General features: G+C 37.8%; 1 protein-coding gene across 1 annotated transcript in view; it reads left to right on the top strand.

Annotated features, from left to right (window-relative positions):
- Positions 1-16,865, top strand: part of PIP4K2A (phosphatidylinositol-5-phosphate 4-kinase, type II, alpha) — a 50,335-nt gene extending 33,470 nt beyond the window's left edge. The window contains exons 6-9 of the mRNA XM_010006954.1: positions 7,966-8,079; positions 11,255-11,498; positions 12,460-12,563; positions 14,535-16,865. Coding sequence (XP_010005256.1) covers positions 7,966-8,079; positions 11,255-11,498; positions 12,460-12,563; positions 14,535-14,615 — 543 coding nt within the window. The 3' untranslated portion in view covers positions 14,616-16,865. The remainder of the gene's footprint in view (positions 1-7,965; positions 8,080-11,254; positions 11,499-12,459; positions 12,564-14,534) is intronic.
- Positions 16,866-20,815: the final 3,950 nt, after the last annotated feature.

Below are 20,815 nucleotides of genomic sequence, written 5' to 3'. Positions count from 1 at the left end.
ACAGTGATGTTGCAAGCAAATAGTCAGAAGCTGTTAGAACAGCCTTCAGTTACTTATCACTCCCCTTAAATGCCAGTGCATACACTGGGGACGCTTGGAAGTTCATAGGGGAAACATTTTACAAACACATTAAGAAAGACTCTAAGGGATTCAAGCAAGGGGGAAAATACTGTTTTTGCTTATTGCGTGTTTTTTGTCTAAGTTTTGGAGCCTGCTGTTTCATTTGAAAGGGTATTACCTGTGTTGTAGATGCTCAGAACATTCATCATCGCTGCAATCTGGATCTCCTGCAGTAGGCACTAGAACTGCAGTGGTTTTCTCATCTAAACTACTTAAGTGTTTCTAACACACAGCTTTTAAGCTTAAATAAAAAAGGGGGTTGTGTATCTATAGAAATAGACAAGGAAAGTTTGTTTTTGAAACTCTGAGCAGTTCTAAGGACCTGCTACCATGAGCTGTATGTGTGCATGCAGGACACTAATCCCAGGGCCTTCAGGGCTGTGTAGACATAAGTATGTAAATGATCCAGTATTCATCACTGGCAAGTGCAAGTTTTTTCCCTTCCATATTCTCTTGTCAGTATTTCAGACATTTTTTTATTGTTGTTGTCTTCTGTGGGAATCTTCAGCCAATCTTAAAGATATTAAAACATTTGGAAACTTTCAGGTTGAAAAGGGAAAAAAAAAGGCATTTTTTGCAAATGCTCTGAAGAGGTTTTGGCATCTATGTCGGAAGAAATTGCTCTGAATAATTAAATAAATACAGACAATCTCAAATACTTAGCTGATGTAGTAACTTATTAGCTAATTTTTAGCTAGAGGCAAGTTAAATCATCAATTTATTAATAGCACCCTGAAATGACATTATAATAATAGGAGTCCAATTAATGGCAGCATTGTTTAATTACTTATTATAAAGGTATCCACTACTATTCACATCTGAAAAAACAGAAGAGTAATAAAACACAGGAGACTTCTGGTGTTAAAATACAGGGCTAAAATGTCTGGCAGTGCTGTAGTTTTTAAATGGGCTTTTAAGTAATTCACATTTCATTTCAAAAGCCAGTATTAAAGTAATCAAATGGTTTTCAGAATATCAAGCATAATATGTTAGCCTTTTTTAAAACCTGCAAAGGCCAGAAAAGAGAGGAGCAAGCTTTTCAGTCATGTTCTAATGAAGACTGCAAATTTTAGGTAAATTACTTTGAAATAGCGAACTTGGCTAAAACGATGATGTTCTTGAATCACTGTCCTGTCAAGCTACTCTTGTTATTCACTCAGTTAATAAATAAGAGGCAGTCAATTATGCAGAAAGATGTAATAAACTGTAGAATAGGAAATCAGAAGAGTTGTCTTCTGCTCTAGTTTTGTAGTGTAGAGTAGTTAGTACTCAAACATTTTTTATTCAGTTTCTAGGAAGAGAAGCTGGCTGGAATTATGTTGTTGCTTTTTCTGCCCTGTTTTCAGTTATCTTCTGTTTGACTGTCTTCAACTGTTTATTATCCTAACATATTGATGATAAGCTCTGAAACTGTCATTGCATAATTTTATTATAATCATTGCAGAGACAAGCTTCATCCCTTAGATTTCACCCTAATACACTATTCATCTCGTTTGCATTAAAAGTGATATTTTTAATAATAAAGGCATCACTTTCTTGGCAACAAGTATCATAATATGCACTTACAGATGTCTTGAATTTTAAAAGAACAGTCTGTTTCAACAGTTGTCAAATTCTGACAGCTGCTCCTTTGGGATTTTTTAGGCTTTCGTTCTCTTTAATTTTTTTTATTTTTATTATTTTAACAGTGGACATTTTCTATTCATTCCTTGGACAATTTTGCCCTCTTAAGTGAAACCAGGATAATGCAGAACTCCCCTGGTGGTCTATCTGCTCACAATTATGCTCTGCTTAGAGTACGACATCAAATTAGCAGCTAGAGCTGAGTGTACTTGTATTTACAAAGAACTTACGGATCTTGCTTGTGAGTGAGCAGCTCCAAAGAAAGTTTGAAGAAGAAAAATAAAGCCTAACTGAACTGAAGCCCACCATGTTTTGTCTTTCTTGAGCAATTTGAGAGATTATTACATGTTTTTAAATTTATTCAAAACTAGTTGCATTGCCAGGGTGGTGATATGCATTGTTTCATAAATAAGCCTAAATGCACACAAATTACATTAAATACATTTGAACAAGGGATTTTCTAAGTTCTTCTTTAGAAAGAAAATTGCCATAGTTGACAGCTGCATTACATCTTAGTTAAATATCATGCAAAATGCATAGTTCTAATAATTAGGTTGGAAGATGCTACTTTATGTAACAAACCAATTCTTATATTTACTTTTTAGATTATATATTACAACATATAGTAATTAACTGATTTCTGAGAGGGCAATTATAACTAAAGGAAGTAGGATTTCGGTGTAGCACCATAGGAACAAGGATTGCTATGTCTTGAATTAGTTGGGGTTTTTTCTGCTGTTGACAGTTACAACTTCATTTAAGGTAGTTGATCTCAAAATCTGATCTTTTTTTTTCTACTATTTTAAAATGGCTAATTTCAGAATACCATTTTTTTGCTTATTTTTCTAAGACATATGAAGCGTGTCTTAGATTCCTCTTTGAAATATGAATCTCAAGGTTGCATATAAAGAGATTGTAATTTCTAAAGCATCATATATCAATGAATTGCAAAGATAGGAATAGACATTCAGAGTTAAGGTTCCTGCTTCAGTATTTGTCTTTCACGACACCAACCCCTTTATTGTTTTTTGAAAAAAATCACTAGTTTGCCTTTTTCTGTTTTAGCTTTTTTTGTTTAAAATATGTTTTCCGTGTCTTTAAAAGTTCTCAAAAAAATAAAAGGAGAATTTGGTCTTGCATTTTATGTGTTGCATGTTCACTTTGCAGTAAGAGACATTAACCTAAGGGTAATTCTGGATGCATTTCCCTGAACATTGAAAAGACATAGAGTTGCTGTTTTGGTACTTGCTCAAATTCCTAGTCCATCTACAACATCCTGCACAATGTTTTCTGTCCTGCAGAAATGCCTGTTATACTGTCTAAAACCATTCCACTGTTTCCTCTCAAACTCCATTTTGGGGTTAGAGCTGTATTTTCATTGCCGTTTCATGGAATCATAGAATGGTTAAGGTTGGAAGGGACATTAAAGATCATCAGGTCCAACAACCCTGCTATGAGCAGGGACGCTTCCCACTAGACCAGACTGCACGAAGCCTCACCCAGCCTGGCTTTGAACACCTCCAGGGAGGGAACACCCACAGCCTCTCTAGGCAGTGCTGTTCCAGTACCTTATGACCCTCATGCTGAAGAATTTCTTCCTTATGTCCAAACTAAGTCTACCCTCTTTCAGTTAAAAGCCATTACTCCTTGTCCTATCAGACCTGTGATGGTGAGTGGAGCTGCAGACCCTCATTTGGTTAGAAACCACTATATAGGACAAGGCAAATTGTGCAAAGAAAGTTTGGATCCAACTCCCATGACTACAGGAGGGAAGAAGCTGCAACCTGCAGGCTTCCAAAGAAAGTTATGGTTATTCTTCCATCTTATAGATCTACTGACTCCAGATTTCTGATTTGGTTCAAAACAACCTGTGCCAAATCATTGCACACTATATTTGGCATAATATCCTTTTTTAAAAAATACTGCCTTTGATATATGGTAGTGAGTCCATTCAGCCTAGAAGTTAATCTAACTTAGTTAATCTTTTTTTAGAAAAAGGTAGATATGAGCCATTCACTGTGAAAAGAAGCCCAGTGTGTGGAACTTCACTCACAGCTGATGTTTTATACCATTTTCAGAAGCTATAAACTGCAAGCAGAATTTTGCCGTGGACTCGTAGCTAGTTCCAAACAAACAATAAGGCTGTTAAGCAACATTTCTCCTACAACCTGATCTTTGTCTTTGGTCAGTGAGAAAATGCTGCCAGGTTGTGAATAAAATTAGTGTCCTTTTCCTTTTCACTTCTGGACTTACTCTGAAACTTAACTGCCCTACAGCCGTTTCAGTGAGCTTCTCCCAAAAAGGCAGCAATAATGATAGACATGATATCTTTTTTTTAATCATGAAGTACAAAAATCCCTTTGGAAAAAAAAATGGCTAATCTTCATTTCAACACATAGAATGCTGAATTGAGATACGTTCAGAAATCTGCAAAAACTATTTCCATGTTCATACAGAAATCTGCAAAAACTATTTCCATGTTCATACAGAAATAAAACTTCACCTGGTCCTTACCTTTCAAGACTTTTTTTTTAAACCATTTCAGTGGGCTGTTTCACCATAATTTTAGTTTTTGAATCAGTCTTGATCATTCTGTCATCTTAGAGAAGGCTTTATTGCTTTTCAGCCTCTTCAAAGGCAGTGAAATCTTTCTGCAATTAAAATTCTCCATGACCATGGCAAACTTTGGAATGCAAACCTGAAGTGTGCAAATAACATGCTTTTTAATTAAATAAATACTTGATGTTTGTAAAATCTATTTTGACTTTCTTGCATCTTTAAGTAGGGAATTTAAAAGAATGAAGATGGTTCAGAAAGAAAATCTATTATTAATTTAGTGGAAGTAGTTAGATGTTCATCTCCTGTGCAGCTTCTAAAATATTTATTTCTTTAATGATATTCATTATAATGAATTACTTGCTTGGAGAATCTTTTTCCAACAAGGATCTTGCATCATTGGAAATATTTGAGACTTCATTAAAAATTAACCGTATCAGTTATTTTATTAAAGCAAAGTCTCAGTTTTCTCATTCAGATAGTGTTTTAAACTACCACAATGTGGTGTTCTTTGTATTTATTTACTTCAGTGCATAAGAAAAAAAAGTACATATTAGAATTTTTCAACATGAATATATGTATTGTGAATTTGAAATAAATGCAAGAGCCCCTCCTAGTCACATATTTCATAGGTTTTAATTCCTAAATCTACAAAACAATTTTTCAGACATGAATTTTTGGTTTTAGTACTACTATAATCACTACTAGTGCTGGCTGTCATTAGTAATATTTGGGACTGCAACAGAATCCTTGGGCTATTCAGCTTTAAATAAATAGAACTATATAGCCTGGCACACACCAAAAAAAAGCTTTTTCTAATAACACATAGAGAGAAGGGAATAGGCTGGAAAGCATCATACAAATAATGTGGTGAGAACAACCCCTGGCACATAGCTTTTTAGCTTCAGTTACTTACATGGGACCAACTGCTTTTTTTTCTTCACATACCTCAGGATTGGCTTTTAATTTCTGCAGTTCTGTACTTGCCAAGTCGTCACAGCTATGAGTGTTTGGGTGGTGAAAAATTGACCTCGGGGAAAAAAAAACTCAGCGAAATTATTGAGGGCTGGGAAACCCTGCACACAAGGCAGTAAAGAGTCTGGCTTTTGGAGAGAGCTGATACACTGCCCTGAATATCCTTTGGAGGACCTCTTGGGTCTTGTGATGGCAGGCAAGGAATGCAGCTGGGTCACCTTTGCTACCTCACTTTTGTTAAAAATAGATTACAGAAAAGGTTAAAGTGGAGTCTGGCACCTACACAACTGGCTTACCACCTCTAGTGTCCTCCAAAAAGATGTTGCTTGTAATGTACGTTTATTCTTGCTGAATCTAGGACTGTCTTCAGCAGAGAAGCACACTTCTCCCACACCCTGCTGGGTTGGATGCCTGATGCCAGGCTCTGCAGGAAATCTGTGGCAGAGCCTAGAGATTATGCTTCTCAGCATCTTAACCACAAGCACATCCTTCCTCTTTACCCAGCCCACCAGCTTTAAACAGTTAATGGGTTTGTTTCACTTTAAATTCTACCCAGTTTAATAAATAATATGGATATACTCAGTGTAAAAATAATCAGAGGGTGTTTTTGGTGACTTTGGGTTAGAAATGAAGGGGCTTGGTTTCCTACATTCTTTTCATTATTGTTTCATCTTAAATGTATTTGTTCAAATCTCCTCTCCATTCTTAAGCATCCCACGCACTGGATTCCATCCTCTGGTGTTGGCAGCATCCCTGGATCTGCAGTCCCGCCTCTGCAGAGATAGCCCTTGTCCATGGGACAGTTTGCTTGAGTGTGTGTGATAATCTCTACAGCTCTTAGTCTGCAATGCTTATCTGAGGTTTCCCCTACTAATTTTCATCCTAAACCACTTACTGAGTAGGCCAGAAAGAAAATCAATGCACAGTGTGCTGTCGTATTGTAGTAAACAATTTGTTGTGAGCTTCAAGAAGTGTCTAATGTTGTCATTAAGTAAAGCACTGCAGGATGGCTCCTCCATGGAAGGATTCCTGGGTTGATGAATGGTTATAGCTCCATCTCAGCTGAATGGGGTTTTTTTCCTTCTATTTTAAAGTAGAGGGTCTCTATTAGAGGGTATTTTAATATATCAGAATGCTCTAAATGCAGCACAGTAATATTTGAGAATGGGCAGACTAGGACTTTATTTCCAGCATACATAGGTGTCATGATGCAATGGATTTTAACACGGATTCACAACTATTAAAGTGTTACTAATCGCTTACGTAGTTTTGGACAGTTATTGTAAGAGAAGGGTCACTTTTCTGAATAAAAACAGCATAGTAGGATCTTAAGGAATTCACAAATTACAGTTCTAAAAAATAGATTTGAACAGTTGGGGAACTGAGTATTTCATCCACTTCTGTGCACAGCCCAACAGTGAAAAGACCTTTTGGCCATTGTGAAGATCTGTAAGGGCATTTCAGGGTCTGCTATGATGCTCACATTTTAAGGCTGTGCTTTCCAAAATGTACATTTTGAAGAAAAGAACTGAAGAGATTATTTTGTTTACTGTGTTGTAGGAAGAAAATAAACTTTATGAAAAATGCCATCTCCAGTGAGGTTATAAGCAATGTCTGACTAGTTAAACTTCTGGAGGACATTCCAGTAGGCTGATGTTAACTACATTTTATTCCTAGCAGAAAGACTTTCAAATTAAGAGGAAATTATTTTATTCGAAGTACACATTAGTTCATGATCACTGAGGGCTGCAGCACTCAGCTGTTCTGCAACATTTTCTTTGCAAGGAATCCTGCTCTTCCCTATGATTGATTAAAGGTGAGGTGAGACAGAAGGGCTGTTTATTGTTCTTAACTGACCATCTTTTTAAAGTGTCTGATTGCAGAAGCTACTAGTACATATAGTTTGCTTGGCCAAATTCCCTTAAGCAACTGTTTCTTTGTTTGTTGCCTTGCTAGATTTTTTTAAGTAAACTTCTAGTCCCTGCCCTCTGAAAGCAAGCCTGTTTGAGGGGTCTTAGTACTGAAATCAGTGGTTACCCTCTCTGAGCTGGTCACTGAAAGTTTCTGGTTTTCCTTAATGCTGTTGTAAATCACTTCTTGGGAGAGTTAAAGAGGAAGATAATCTACTAATGCTCCAACGTTAAGAATGTTTAATTACTTATTTAAAAGCCAGTGGTCTTCTCTAGCATTTACAACATATAAGCAGAATTGCATAATTCATGTTCACTTGATGCTTTTTAAAAAATTATTTGGTGTTGGGCATTCAGAAACATTCACAGTAGCTGTGTAAGATGCAATCCAGTCTGACTTCGCGTAAGATCTGATGCAAGCAGGTTGTTACAAGGTATCAGCTGCGTTTTGACTTCACTTATTGCCAGTCACTTTGAGAAGGACACCTTGGAAGAAGCTCCATCCAAATCCGGGTTCAATGCAAATCAAGTACTGAGTCGGAGGTTTTGTGGTAGCTACATTTGCTGCACTCCCAGTAAATGCAAACCTTCTAGGCCGTTTACAGGAGGGATGAACTATGGCAGCAGCTCCATGGGTGCAGTTCTGGAGAGCAGTGTGTGATGGAGGTGCCTCTGCTTCCCCTGGGAGGTGCCACTGCTGGCGGGGAACCACACCAGGCCAGCAGCTTCACCGCGCTCCTCTTTGCCATCCCACTCTCACAGGAGTTCTGGTTTGTTTTAGGCCAAAGAGCTGCCGACATTCAAAGACAATGATTTTATTAACGATGGCCAAAAGATTCATATCGATGAGAATAACAAAAAGATGTTCCTTGAGAAACTCAAAAAGGATGTGGAGGTAAGAACATGTCTGTTCAGTTACGTGTGATTAAAATGTGTGGCAAAAATAACCTGGGAAATCATACCTGTAATTCATTAATGAAAGCTCTGGTTTGTAAGACTGTTTTAAATTAAGCACAGTTTAAACTTTCAGGAGTTGACCACTGCTTTTGCTGGAGTGTTAATGGCTTACTGCCATAGCTGGCTGCCATTCATTGTCCTTGCCTGCCTTGATATTGTGATGTTAAAATGATGGTACTACTAGTACTTAAGCACTTTACCAGCCTAGTACCTCCGAGAGAGAGGTGAGTATTGTGAGTTGTATTTCACAGGAGGATGTGCACCAGAGCTGAGGCTGGGCATGGTCTGTAGTCCATAACAGGATATGTAGCAGCCCCTGCAGCTTGTATTTGTTTCATGTTAGTAATCCAGTTTTAAATCATCCTTAGTATCACAACAGTACAGCGCTGCAGTAAGTTGAATACGGCATTTGGACTCATTATCTTAACATAGTCTTCTCATAAATTTGTAATTGGCTGAGTACAGTCAATACTTAGTAGAAAAGTATTAGTATGTGAATTCAATATGATATTTTATTATAACTGATTTAGTTCAACAAATAAAGAAAATTAATGTTGGACTGACTAGTTCCCACAGCTTGACTTCAGGTTCCATAATTGAAAATATTGTCACTAAACATAAAATTTTACAGTCTCTGTAGTCAGGGCCTAAAATCTGTTGGCCTTGTTGAAAGAGACCTGATAGCAAAATGTGTCTGTGACTTAATACGATTTTCAGCTATTTATATCAAAATGGCTCTGTAAATTGCCTTGTCTAGTTCTTCAGATCTGTATCTCAGTAGTTGCACAAACCAAAATACTGCAACTTTAGAATTTACCAAAAAAATTTGCATCTGAGGAAATGTAATTTCCCATCATAATAACAATGAGAAATTGATGCTGATGGTAATTATGAAAACATAAATATTTTGGGACATACCCGTGTTTATTTTACATTTGAAATGTTGTGCTGCAAAGCTGCTCTACTGATGTCACAGCTCTCATTTGGGTTTAAGATTTGTGCTCTTCCAACATGTACTGCTCTTGCTGACTAACACTTTTACAGTAAGTAGGTTGCAAACAAGATCTGAAGTATGCGCAATGAACCTGGAAGATACTTTACCACCCCAGAAAGTAGATTGTGTGTGATCTTCTACATCATTTACTGGATTGTAAATATAATGGCAGCCTCCAGATCATATCTTGGGAGGCTACGTTTTATGGTTCTGAAATTTATACAGTGTATTGTTAAAGATTAATGTAAACCACCAGTGTGAAGTGATCTGACATCTGATTTTAACAGTGGCAAGTTGTTCTTTAACCTTGTTTTTCTTTTAGTGATTCTTTTGCCTTGTTACATAGTGGTTCTTTTGCCCACTGTATGTAGTTTGTGCCTGATGTGTAAACATTGACTTCACTACAATGAAAAGCAGAGCACAGCACTTGCTATATCATTATCACACAATATTAATAGTTAACCATATTATGAAGTAGTATTCTAAACTGTGTCCATTCTTGTTTGAAATTTTCGTTGCAATATTTCTGTCATAGTCAAGTCTTGTCCCCTTTGTGTACCTTTTTCTGCTGTTTTGATGTCCACTTGTCTATTTTCCTGCTTCCTCATTCCATTAAAAATGTAATGAGAAAAAAAGAACATAAAGATATTTTGTGCATTTTAACTTAGATTATTTTTCCTTTGTGCTAATCTCCCTAAGTCTTTTTGCTGTCAGCAGCAGCACGCTTTTCTCAAGAGCCATTCTCTTCTAATCTGCAGTTCACTCTTTTTCGCAGGAGTCTGTTCTCTTTCGTGCCTTTTTGTATGATTATTGGTAGATTTTTCTCCTGTCTCCCTCTGTATTTATCAAGTATTTAGTGATATGCCTGGAGTTATTCCACTCCATCGCCTTTGGCCAGTCTCATTTCTTCTAGTATATCATTGTAAACCATCTCTTCTAGTCTTCTGAAGAGTCTTCAGGTTTATTATATTGAAATGGTTAGAAACCAATTTCTTCTTTCTTCCTAAAATCTCTTTTCAATCTGGCAATGTTTCTTCTAGCACTCAAATTTAGTCACTTTGTTATCTCTGATTCCTCTCTTTTCACAGAATCAGGATTTCGACAAACTAATCTCTTTCATCCCTATCACTATTCCAAAGTTTGGCTTAAAACCCTTCTCTAGTCTGCTCTAACTTCCTTTTTATAGCAGTTTGTAATTTCTGAAAACTGAAATAGCTTGTATTTTCAACCTCTTTCTATGCAGATCATAAGCAGTGGTTCCACATGTTCAAAATCACAGTATTGCTTTCAGCCTGCAGCACAGCTCTGCCCTGCCTATCCCACACCTCTTGAACAATTTATCCCATCTCCTTGCTTTTATACCTTCCTTATTTCCATCCTTCTGTTAGCTTTCTGCCTCATCCTGTTTCCTTTAAGTGAAATAACACTTCATCTGTGCATAATTTTTCAATCTTCTTCAAATTCCCATTCTCACTCTTCATTCCAAACCAACCTTTCATTCACATTCAGTATTTGCTTGCATAATTTAAATAGTGAGCATGACACTGTTTAGAGAATAAAGCATCATGTCACATCTTCACAATGGCAGAGCATTGGGACAGGCTGCCCACAGAGGCTGTGGAGTCTCCTTCTCTTTCAAGACTTTCAAGACCCATCTGGACATGTTCCTGTGTGATCTTCCCTAGGTGTTCCTGCTGCAGCAAGGGGCTTGGAAATTATGATCTTCAGAGGCCCCTTCCAACTGTTAAGATTCTATGAAAACTTGACTACTTCCCACAGCAAGCACATTTAAAGACTTTTTCACTATTCTCTAGCAAGGCTGCAGGGGAGCAAGGGGCTCGCACAGGCACCAGGCTTCACTACAGGAAAAATTATTTTTCCCTGAGGATCTGGGGAGAGTGGGCTACAGCTTTTTTACAATACAAGTTGCAAGTGACCTGTGTGCTGTTACTATATCTGAATAAATTCAGTATCTCCCTGCTAGCTTTATCACTTAATCTTCCCTTTTCCTCTCTCTTAGAAGTGCCTGTTTTTCTCATCTGATGACATCTTCTCCAGCTTGTAAGTGGAGCTTACATTTTTCAGTGATACTGATAAATTGCTTATTATCCCTTTCTAGTTCCTTGCTCAGTTAAAACTCATGGACTACAGCTTGCTGGTTGGAATTCATGATGTTGAGAGAGCTGAACAGGAAGAAGTAGAGTGTGAAGAGAATGATGGAGAAGAGGAAGGTGAAAGTGATGGGACCCACCCCATTGGAACCCCTCCAGACAGTCCAGGAAACACGCTGAACAGTTCACTGCCCTTGGCTCCAGGGGAATTTGATCCATCTATTGATGTTTATGGAATAAAATGCCATGAAAGTAAGTAATAATAAATACATTACAATGTTTTGGTTCTTACACCAGAATCCTAAGGTCTTCTCAATCATTAAAGGCAAAGTTAATCTGCAAAATATAAATCCACTCTGCAGAAGAGGAAATGAGTTGCTCTTTAGTGCAGCAGAAAACAGATACCTGTAATGTTCAGTGTTTTTATGAATGTATTTCTTAAATATTGTGATGTGTGGGGATGCAGTCAAATAATTCACCTACTACACAATCAAATCATCTACTGGCTTAGCTATTCAGATACAGCAGTTCTCAATTAATTAGTGGTTTTCTTCATCCTGTTCAGGAAATCCAGAATCTATAATTGTTCTTTTCTTGGCAGTTAAGATAACACTATTAAAAACAATCTAGAAAGAATGAGAAAAGCAGCATTCCAACTTACATTTCACTTTTCTGGTTGCTTTTTGAAAATTTGTGGACTAATACCCAATTTCTGTGTATGTCCAGCCAATGAAGTCATTATAAGAAGAGTGTAAGAAGCCTGAATCTAGGAAGCCTGAAACTAGGTTTAATGTTAGTGTCCAAAACTAAGTATACACCAGTTACCTCTGGCTGTTCAAGACAGGAAAATTGCGTATTTATTTTTTCCATAAGCATTTACATGCATAAAGAAGTGGTTTTACTCCTAAAAAAATATTGACTCATTTGTTGACACGGAAGTGTTGCCTTTCATGTAAAAATTTACTGTTTTTCTACAAAGGAACATGAAATCCATAGTGCTCAAATTTGAAGGATTTTGTATCATGTATGAGTTCAGTGAAATGCTCAGTTAAGAACAACTTGAGCCCGTGGTCTTCATAGATCTTGATTAATACTGACATTAACTTATCTGAGCTGCTGATTGAGACTGGTGAAGTTTTCTTTGTTAGAAGGGGGACTGATGATCAAGATGTCTCCAAAGTCATTCTTACTGCCATGTCTTTGCCGTTTGCAGATGCCCCTAGGAAGGAAGTATACTTTATGGCCATTATTGACATTCTTACTCATTATGATGCAAAAAAGAAAGCTGCCCATGCTGCAAAAACAGTAAAGCATGGGGTAAGTATCTGGGTTGGGTCTTTGTCCTCTGGTTCCATTTATACTGCTGCATTTTTGTAGGTCAGTGGACTGATACAGCACAGTTCAGGAAATCCAGGGAAAGGAGAAATAATCAGATTTTTTTCAGGTTTTATTCAAGTATAAGATGTAATAAAAAAGTAAACAGTAACTGCTACATGTTAAATACTCAGAGTGGAATTCCCTTTTTAGCTGTACACACAGTTTTCTTACTCATAAAGAACTCTAGTGAGATGTCTCTTTAGGACTTTGTCCTAAGCTTCTGAGATGCACCTTTTCTTGCAAACAAAGCTGTTCACCAGACACCTGTATGAGTACCCAGCTCTGTGAAAGCTGTTGTGTTATTTCAGATGCAGGGCCCTAGTGATAGTTTCATTATTTGGTACAGCCTGTTGAAAGTTAATTCTTCAGCATATACTTAAGAATTACCATTAATTTAATGGGTACAAATTAATCCTGGGGAGATTCCAATTGGACAGAAGAGGAAAATTTTCACAATGAGAACAATCAGCCATTGGAATAGTCTCCCTAGGGACATGGTAAGTTCCCCAGAATTGGACACTTTTAAGATTCATCTGGACAGAGTGCTGGGCCATCTTTATTTAGACTGTACTTTTACCAAGAAAGGTTGGATCAGATGATCCTTGAGGTCCCTTCCAACCAGGTATTCTATGATCCTGTGATATACTGTGGCTCACTTTACAAAGCTTTTTTTAAAAAAAGCGTTATTTGCAAAAATGAAACATAAAATGTACATATTAAATACATGGAGAGCACGAAGGGAAAGCTTCTTTTTGACTGCCACTCATTTCTTTATTTTGACTGAAATTGCTGCTTAGTAGCAGACACCAAAAAAACATGGTGAAGCAGCCCAGTCTTCCAGAATTACAATGTGTATCTACCATTATCACTTCTATGGTGATTTAATGTTCAAATTTTATAAACTTTTTAAAAAGAGTATAATCATTCATGAGTCTAAAATCCCTCCTCTAAGTATCTAAAGGTTCAGAGCATTGTGGGATGTTTTAAGGAAAGGGCTCAGGACTTTTTAGTTCACAGCAGAGTGTGATACAGAATGCTCAGCAATAAGCCCTGCATAGGCTGTAGAAGGTAGTTTTGTCTCTCTAAAACAATGCTGTCATTACTCCCTGTGCTCTCTGAGCAGCTGAAAGTTGATGCAGACCATATGCAGCCATTGTCTGGCAATTATTAATGAACTTTAAATGTAGCAGACTTTAAAATTTCACACTTATGGCTTAAATACAGGATAGAAGCATATTGTAAATAACAACTGTGATTATTGAAGCTGACTGTGGTTAGAACTTGTTACAGAACATTACTTCCATAAAATTACTTGGCCTATTTTGCCGTCTATCCTGAGCCACCTGACACTGAAGTCTGATCATTAATTACATACATGCAGTTTTCCCCTTTTGTAAAATGGGGAAAAAAAATAAATACAAATGTGGCCTAAAGCTCTGAAAACTTTTGATAAAAATACGAATGGAATCATGGCTTCATTGAAATAGCAATTGTATAGCTTATTCAGTGAGTCCAGATTTAAATGCATATGTTCTCTATTTGAAAGCACTGCTGCTCAGCAGGCCAGACTCTGTTGCTATACCAGTGGGTAGCACAGCTAAGTATGCAGCAGAAATTATACAGAACAGTGAAGTACAATGAAAGTAAAGGGACGTAAGGAAAGTAAAGAGAATATGGTTCAGAAATGGAAGATGGATGTCCTGCAGTGAGTGCCCAGTGTGGCTGTACTCACATGAAGCCTGAAAAGGCATCAGTAAGATGCTGCTTGAGGGCCATTATAATTTGTGTTTATAGTATCTGGTTCTGAGACTGCAAATGAAATTCACTGAAGTAAGTAGGACTCTCGATGCCGAAGCATCAAATAAAAGTGGCTCTTCCTTCTTTCCTCTCCCCTCCCAATTCTCTGTGCAGGCTGGTGCAGAAATTTCAACTGTTAATCCTGAACAGTATTCAAAGCGCTTCTTGGACTTTATTGCCAACATCTTGACGTAACCCACCATGTTACATAGGACAGACACGAGACCTGGGGACAGCAGCAGTGGCTACAAGCGTAGGGAAAAAAAGGAACTCAGAGAAGCACTCTCATCTTGCAGAAAGCAGCCCCTTTGTTTACATCTGCTGGCAAAGATGACTGAAGTGGGGTGGAGTACTTGCTTTAACAGCTGCCTGATATTCCCAGCATAGTTCTAGCTATTTCTGACTCTTCTGTGTGTGCAAAAAAAAATAAAATAAAATAATTAAAATAAATTAAATACATAGAACAGCTTACTCAGAGTGCACTGTAACAGTAATGCTCTGATGCTACCAGCTGAAACGAAATAAATGAGCAAAGAGGTGTGGGATGGGGGTGGGGAAGAGCAAATGCATGTTAAATCTACAATAGCAAATTGTAAACTGTGGATCAGTTTATTTTTTGAACTAAAAAGATACACGACAGTATTCTCGTGATGATGATAATAATAAAAACCTTACTGCGAATGTTACACTTACACCCTGCACACTGGCACTCCTTAAAAAAACAGCTGCAACAGCCCTTGGTGCCAGAGGCTTTTTCCATTTGGTTTGTAGCAGTTGTTTTGGGTTTTTTCCTTTCTCCCTCTCCCATTCTTGTCTTCTTTTCAGCACATTGCATCAGGAAGCTGAGCTCTCAGACACCTGAGAGATGGCTTCTCCTATCTTATGAAGAGCTAATTTAGTTCATGCTATGTGTACATCTTTGCTACAGTAAACTTACATTAAGGGAAAACTTTGTTTATTTCACTTTGTTACCTGAAGTTTTCATTTGTTTTGTATTCTTGCAATGTAGGAACTAATAATGTTACAAGTGGAAAAAAAAGCTTACCTGAAGAAGCGCATAGTTTTGGGCAATAGTAGCTCCATCTTTCACCCACTGTGAAAGATGTGCACACTGATAGAAATTCCATTTGCTTGGATTTTACTGGGAATTTGAAGTTTAAATGCTTATCTTGTACTGTTGAAACAGCGGTATTTTATTATAGATTATCCCTCAAAAAATGAACCCTGAATTTTACTGTTTACATTATTAGGAAAGCAGGGATATTTCTGAATTTCAGAGCCGTGTACAATATATGACTTTTGAGTTTACATGTAAAGTTATTTTGCAGTACAAATGAAGTAATGTTTGTCATCTTCCAAGGTGTAATGTGCAGTAGTGTACTAAAGTGAATGTCTCGCTCACCTCCGTGATGGACTCTTTTACAATAAAATGAAAAAGGGTATTTCAGAGGGATTTTTCCCAAGGTCGTCTTTTAGCATCAAAATGACCTGTCCTACCATTTACTGAAGTTTGATTGTATAGTGCATTGCCTAAAACTGTGCTGATCATGTTTAACTTGTTTAAAATTTTTCAACAACAGCACTGTATTTCTTCTCCTCTTGTATTTTTTCCCTGAAAAGACTCCATGCTTGAAAGAGACAAATTTACGTATGCTTAGAAGTTTATCTACTTATACACTGTGCTAAAGCTGTGCCTTTAAAATTTCTTTATTGAAATTGTTAGGTTTTGTAGGCAAGGTAAGAAGAGTCAAGCCCTCCCCATGGTGGTTTGTCACTCGGGTCAGGAGTGCCAGCATGCCTTCTCCATAACCAATGCCAGCGCTGTCGAGCTGCAGCTGCGTGTAACCTACCTAGTGGTTGACTTCAGAGGAACCTCTACCATAGCAACCCCTCACTCTCTCTCAGTGGCCAAAGGCAATACTATCCCTGTTGCTGTGTACTAATTTGTTTTCTCCTTTTCCCGACCCTTCCTACAGGATTTTTTTGTTATGTTTGACTTAGTGGTGTTGGCAGCACTGTAATGTATGTGTATACTTTTGTATTGTATGTATTTAAATAAGTTGGTACTGTGGCTTGATTTTATTTTTTTTTTGTCCTCTCCCCATATGCCCCAGTTTTCTACATTCTCACCCAGGTTTCATTTTCTGAAGCATGCTGTGGCTTCTTAAAGTATGAGGCCACAGGGAGACCCTGAAGTAAAAATGAGGTACACACACTTGGAGTACATATTTAATTGCGGCCAACAAGTGTACATTTTTAGACAATTTTAGACATTTACAGCAAAGCATTCTTTTTGTCTGTGTAGCATTTTTGTCACTCACTCTTGTTGATAAACTGTTTATTTGGACAGGGCAAGGAAGACTCATTATTGTATATGTTAGTGCTTAGATTACACTCCAAACATGAGCAAGGCTTTATAAAATAAAGCACTTTGATGACTCACTAGGTAAATAATTTGTTCTTGTGTTTCAACGATGTTTTTTTATCACTTACAGGTGAATTTTGGGTGTTAAAATGAACACGTAGCCTGTATCTCAAAGGAAAAAATAAGAAGAAACTTTAAAACTTTTTAAATAGGTTTTTCCCTGCTTCTTCCATACTTCAAGTGGCTTAAATATTTAGCCTTTGGGGTTTGGGGCTTAGACTGTGCTCTGTGAGCAAATACATAACAGTAGTTGGACAATTATATGCACTAAATCCTTCTATTACTACAAAAACAGGGAGATTGTCCACTATAGTTAATTGATAAAACTTTGCTAATTGGCAGAACTTTGCTAATGTGTGTAAGATCTTATGCTAAAATAGTTACTTTAAAAGTACTTGGGAATAAGCCCAAATAATTCATGGGGAGGAGGGAGGACTTTCTGTTTTAGAATTTCAAGGCTTTTATTGTCAGGACTTTCAGCACACGGCACAGTCTGTGCTGCACATTGTGGGCAAATGGCAGAAAAGGGTCTTTTTGTCTTTTTATCTGACTTTAATTTTCATAATAGATGTGCTACTTTTCTGTTCCTCTCAGTTTGTTTCACAGATGTTGGAAGACAGTATTTTCAGCAATATTTTTTCCTGTCAAATACACATGTCAGAATTAATGTTAAAGTAGACATTCCCCACAGGGAAGATGGTTGAGGAGCTATTCTGTTAAAAGTAGGTGACATGATAGGGAGGGGAGAGATTCAGCTTTTTATTTACTTGCTTAATGATGTCTCTAGTATTAATGTCAGCCTTCACTTCACACAGCTGCTCCAGCTGCTCAGGGTTTAGTATCAACATGGTACTCAAGGAGTGCTGCTCAAGTTGGGTGGCGACATTAGCCATGGTGGACAGCAAGCTCCCCAGCTGCATGTCCCTTGAACCATCTACCATGCCATCTGAACAGGCTGTTGAACTCTCATGCTGGTTTTATAATACAGATGCACCTGGACTGTTGGTAGGTGATTTCTCAGTGCCACCTCCTTTACAACATAAAATGAAAGCTTCCAATATACAAAACCAGCACAGTGTGCCACATCTAAAAACCTGCTCCAGTTCTCCTGCTACAACAAACTATTCAACAGCTGAAGTGTTACTTAGGCTTTCCTCTCTTTTTTCCAGAGAGTTCTGGACATACCCAGGTTTAACATTCCAGTAAGTATACCACATTAATGCTTTAAGCCAGCCCTGTGTTTTGAAAGTGGTTTGGTGGAATTGCTCCTACAGTCCCCTGCAGCACTATTCTCAAGCTGACACTCTGAGTTGCCTTCATATAGCTACATAACATTTACAAGGCCCTCCTGCTACCTGTGGACATCCTACTCACCCCAGGCTGTCAGCACAGGAGCATCCCCAAGCATCTAGCTGGTGATGCTTCCCTTGTGCCTCTTTGGCATTGACAAGGGTGATTGCCATTTCTCTGTGGGGTTTGCTACAGGGCAGGCTGTGTCTGGCAGGCACTGCCAACTTCAGCAGGCACCTGGAGGATCTTGTGTGTCGTAGAAGTGTGTACATGACAATGCATAGGAAAAGAGTATCTTTTCTGAGATGTTTGCTCTCCCTGTTGCCTGAAGAAAACCTGAAGGCAGTGATGAAGCTCAAGGTAGGAGATCCAACTGGCTTGTTAATGCAAAGGATTGTAGCAAAAAAAAATGTTTAAATTAAAAATTATCAGAAACAGTATTTTTCTATGTCAACTACATAACCCAACTGGATAATTGGATTTCCAGCTCCCTCCCTTGTGCTTACCTCTTCTTTTCCAATTTAATACTAGTTAGTAAATGCTTGCATCAAGTAGGATCATTGCATTCTGACAGTCTCATACCTCACCTTTATCCATTGTCTGCTTTATATGTCCTGTCCACTTGGTTTCTTTGAAACTGTCACATATTTAATGGGGAAAAAAAGTAGAGAGCAGTTAACTTAAAGGATAAAACTGTTCCATCTCTTCCTTTCTCTCCTGATTTCTCTATGGCAGGTATTGCTTCTGGGAATCAGCAAATTCATTACCATTCAATGTGGTAGTAAAGGGCAGAGGCTGCATAGACAGAGCAGTGTGTTGTCCTTAATCTAATCTGGACAAGGATGTTGGTTTCCTCCTGCATAAGACTGACCAGAGATCTACTTTCATGTTACAACAACGGAATGTACATAAACAAATGGTTGAGGAGGAGTCTGAGAGCAGCATCTTCAAGTGGCAAAGGCGATTTGTGTGAGATGAAAAACACTAACAATAGCCTTATTAAAACTGTTAGAGAACAAGGCTGGAAAGGACTTGAAGAGATTGTTAGTCTGTCCCAGAGCAGTTAGACTGTAGGTAAACACTGACAAAAATTGGGTCAATCTTTTCCAGGAAAGGTAGTTCCATGACTTCCCTGTGCTATCCCTTCCCATGCCTCACTAGCTATATCATTAGAAAGGGGTGGTGGTGGTATTTAATACCTTTCCTGAGTCTACATTACAACAATTTAAGCCCATTAATATTTGTTCTATCTACAGTGGACCCTGAGAACAGTTTATTCTCTTCCTCTTTCAGTTTCTCTTAATGTGATCCTGCCCCTGTGTACTGAGCAGTGTAAATATTAGCTTTTGCACATATTAAATTGAATATTCCCTTTCCTTATTTAACAAAATAATCAAAAAGGTTTATGCCAGCCAGAATTACCTATTCCATTTTTGTAATGACTAATTTTAAGAAAAAACATCTGCTAATACAGTACTTCTTACTCATCACTCACATTTTGTAAATGCATTTGCAGATTACTATTTTGAGAATTTCCTAGTCATCCATTTACCAGCTAATCAGAAAAAAAAAAAATAATTGCTATTTGAACAGAATGCAGTTTCAAAGTGAGCGTGTAGCTACTGCTTAGCTGTAGTTGTTGCTGTAACTGCAGTAAAACACTGACTTCTTTTCTGCTTTCCCAAAGTAAACAATATCATGATCTTAGCTTTCCTAAAGATACTCCCTTTCCACAGGTTCCAGTCTCAGTCAGTGATATGACTTCAAATAATGATTTGGTTGTAAGTATTAAGATACAAAAAATACTTCTTTGCAAGCTGGCATAAATTAATTCTTACCTAGTGCTCTGAGAATTTGCAGGCATTTTAGTTATTGCCCAATATATTCTGAATTTATAAAGAGTTTCTACTTTGTTCTCAATCTGATTCATTCACAGGGAGTAATTAGTTTAGAGATGTGTATCCTATTGGAATAAATGGTGTTTGTGAGAACCTAGTGTCTTCAAGAGGTTTGGCACTTGCGTGCAAGCCTGGAAGGTGATATAACTCCTTACATATCTCCATTTCTGCTATTTCACCTTGCCTCTGCATAGGAAGCCCAAGGCCAGAGCACTCCACGTTCTTCTCCATTTTATGTACTTTTTAGTGGATGCGTAAAAATATTTTGTTGCAAGAGTATCTCAGTCATGCTAATGTCTACAGTGTGTTTGGCATGACAGGGTGGATACAGGGCTTCCTGGGCTGACAACAGTGCTGGTTTGCCTTCTACCATCTGAGGATAACAGGATCCTGCTTGATTTTGGTGAGAGTCCCACGTTCCCAAGATGTGCCTGCTTATCCCAGCAGCTTGGATTCAAGTGATGCACAATAATCCCTTCTACCTAAGTAGGTCTGTTTAATTAGTGCCTACTTTAACCAGGCACATAATGCTAAACTGAACTTTACACTCTGGGTTAGGGCCCTATCTTCTTTCACAATAAAATATTTTCTGCCTTGAAGGCAGGATACTCTTCAAGTATTTCTCCTTGGTCCCACAGTCAGTCTTAAACAAGCTTATTTGTGCATCAGCTGCACCAAAGACTTTGTATCTGAGGTGGGGGGGCTCTTAAAATATCAGATTGTACTGTGCAGTTATGATCATCACTTTAGAGGGCACAAAAGAAAGAACCTGCCTTTAGTTA

The sequence above is a fragment of the Chaetura pelagica genome, unplaced genomic scaffold, assembly GCF_000747805.2.
Source record: "Chaetura pelagica isolate M959 unplaced genomic scaffold, ChaPel_1.0 scaffold17, whole genome shotgun sequence".
NCBI lineage: Eukaryota > Metazoa > Chordata > Aves > Apodiformes > Apodidae > Chaetura > Chaetura pelagica.
Note: the sequence above shows the minus strand (reverse complement) of the source record. Positions and strands in the feature narration are given on the sequence as shown.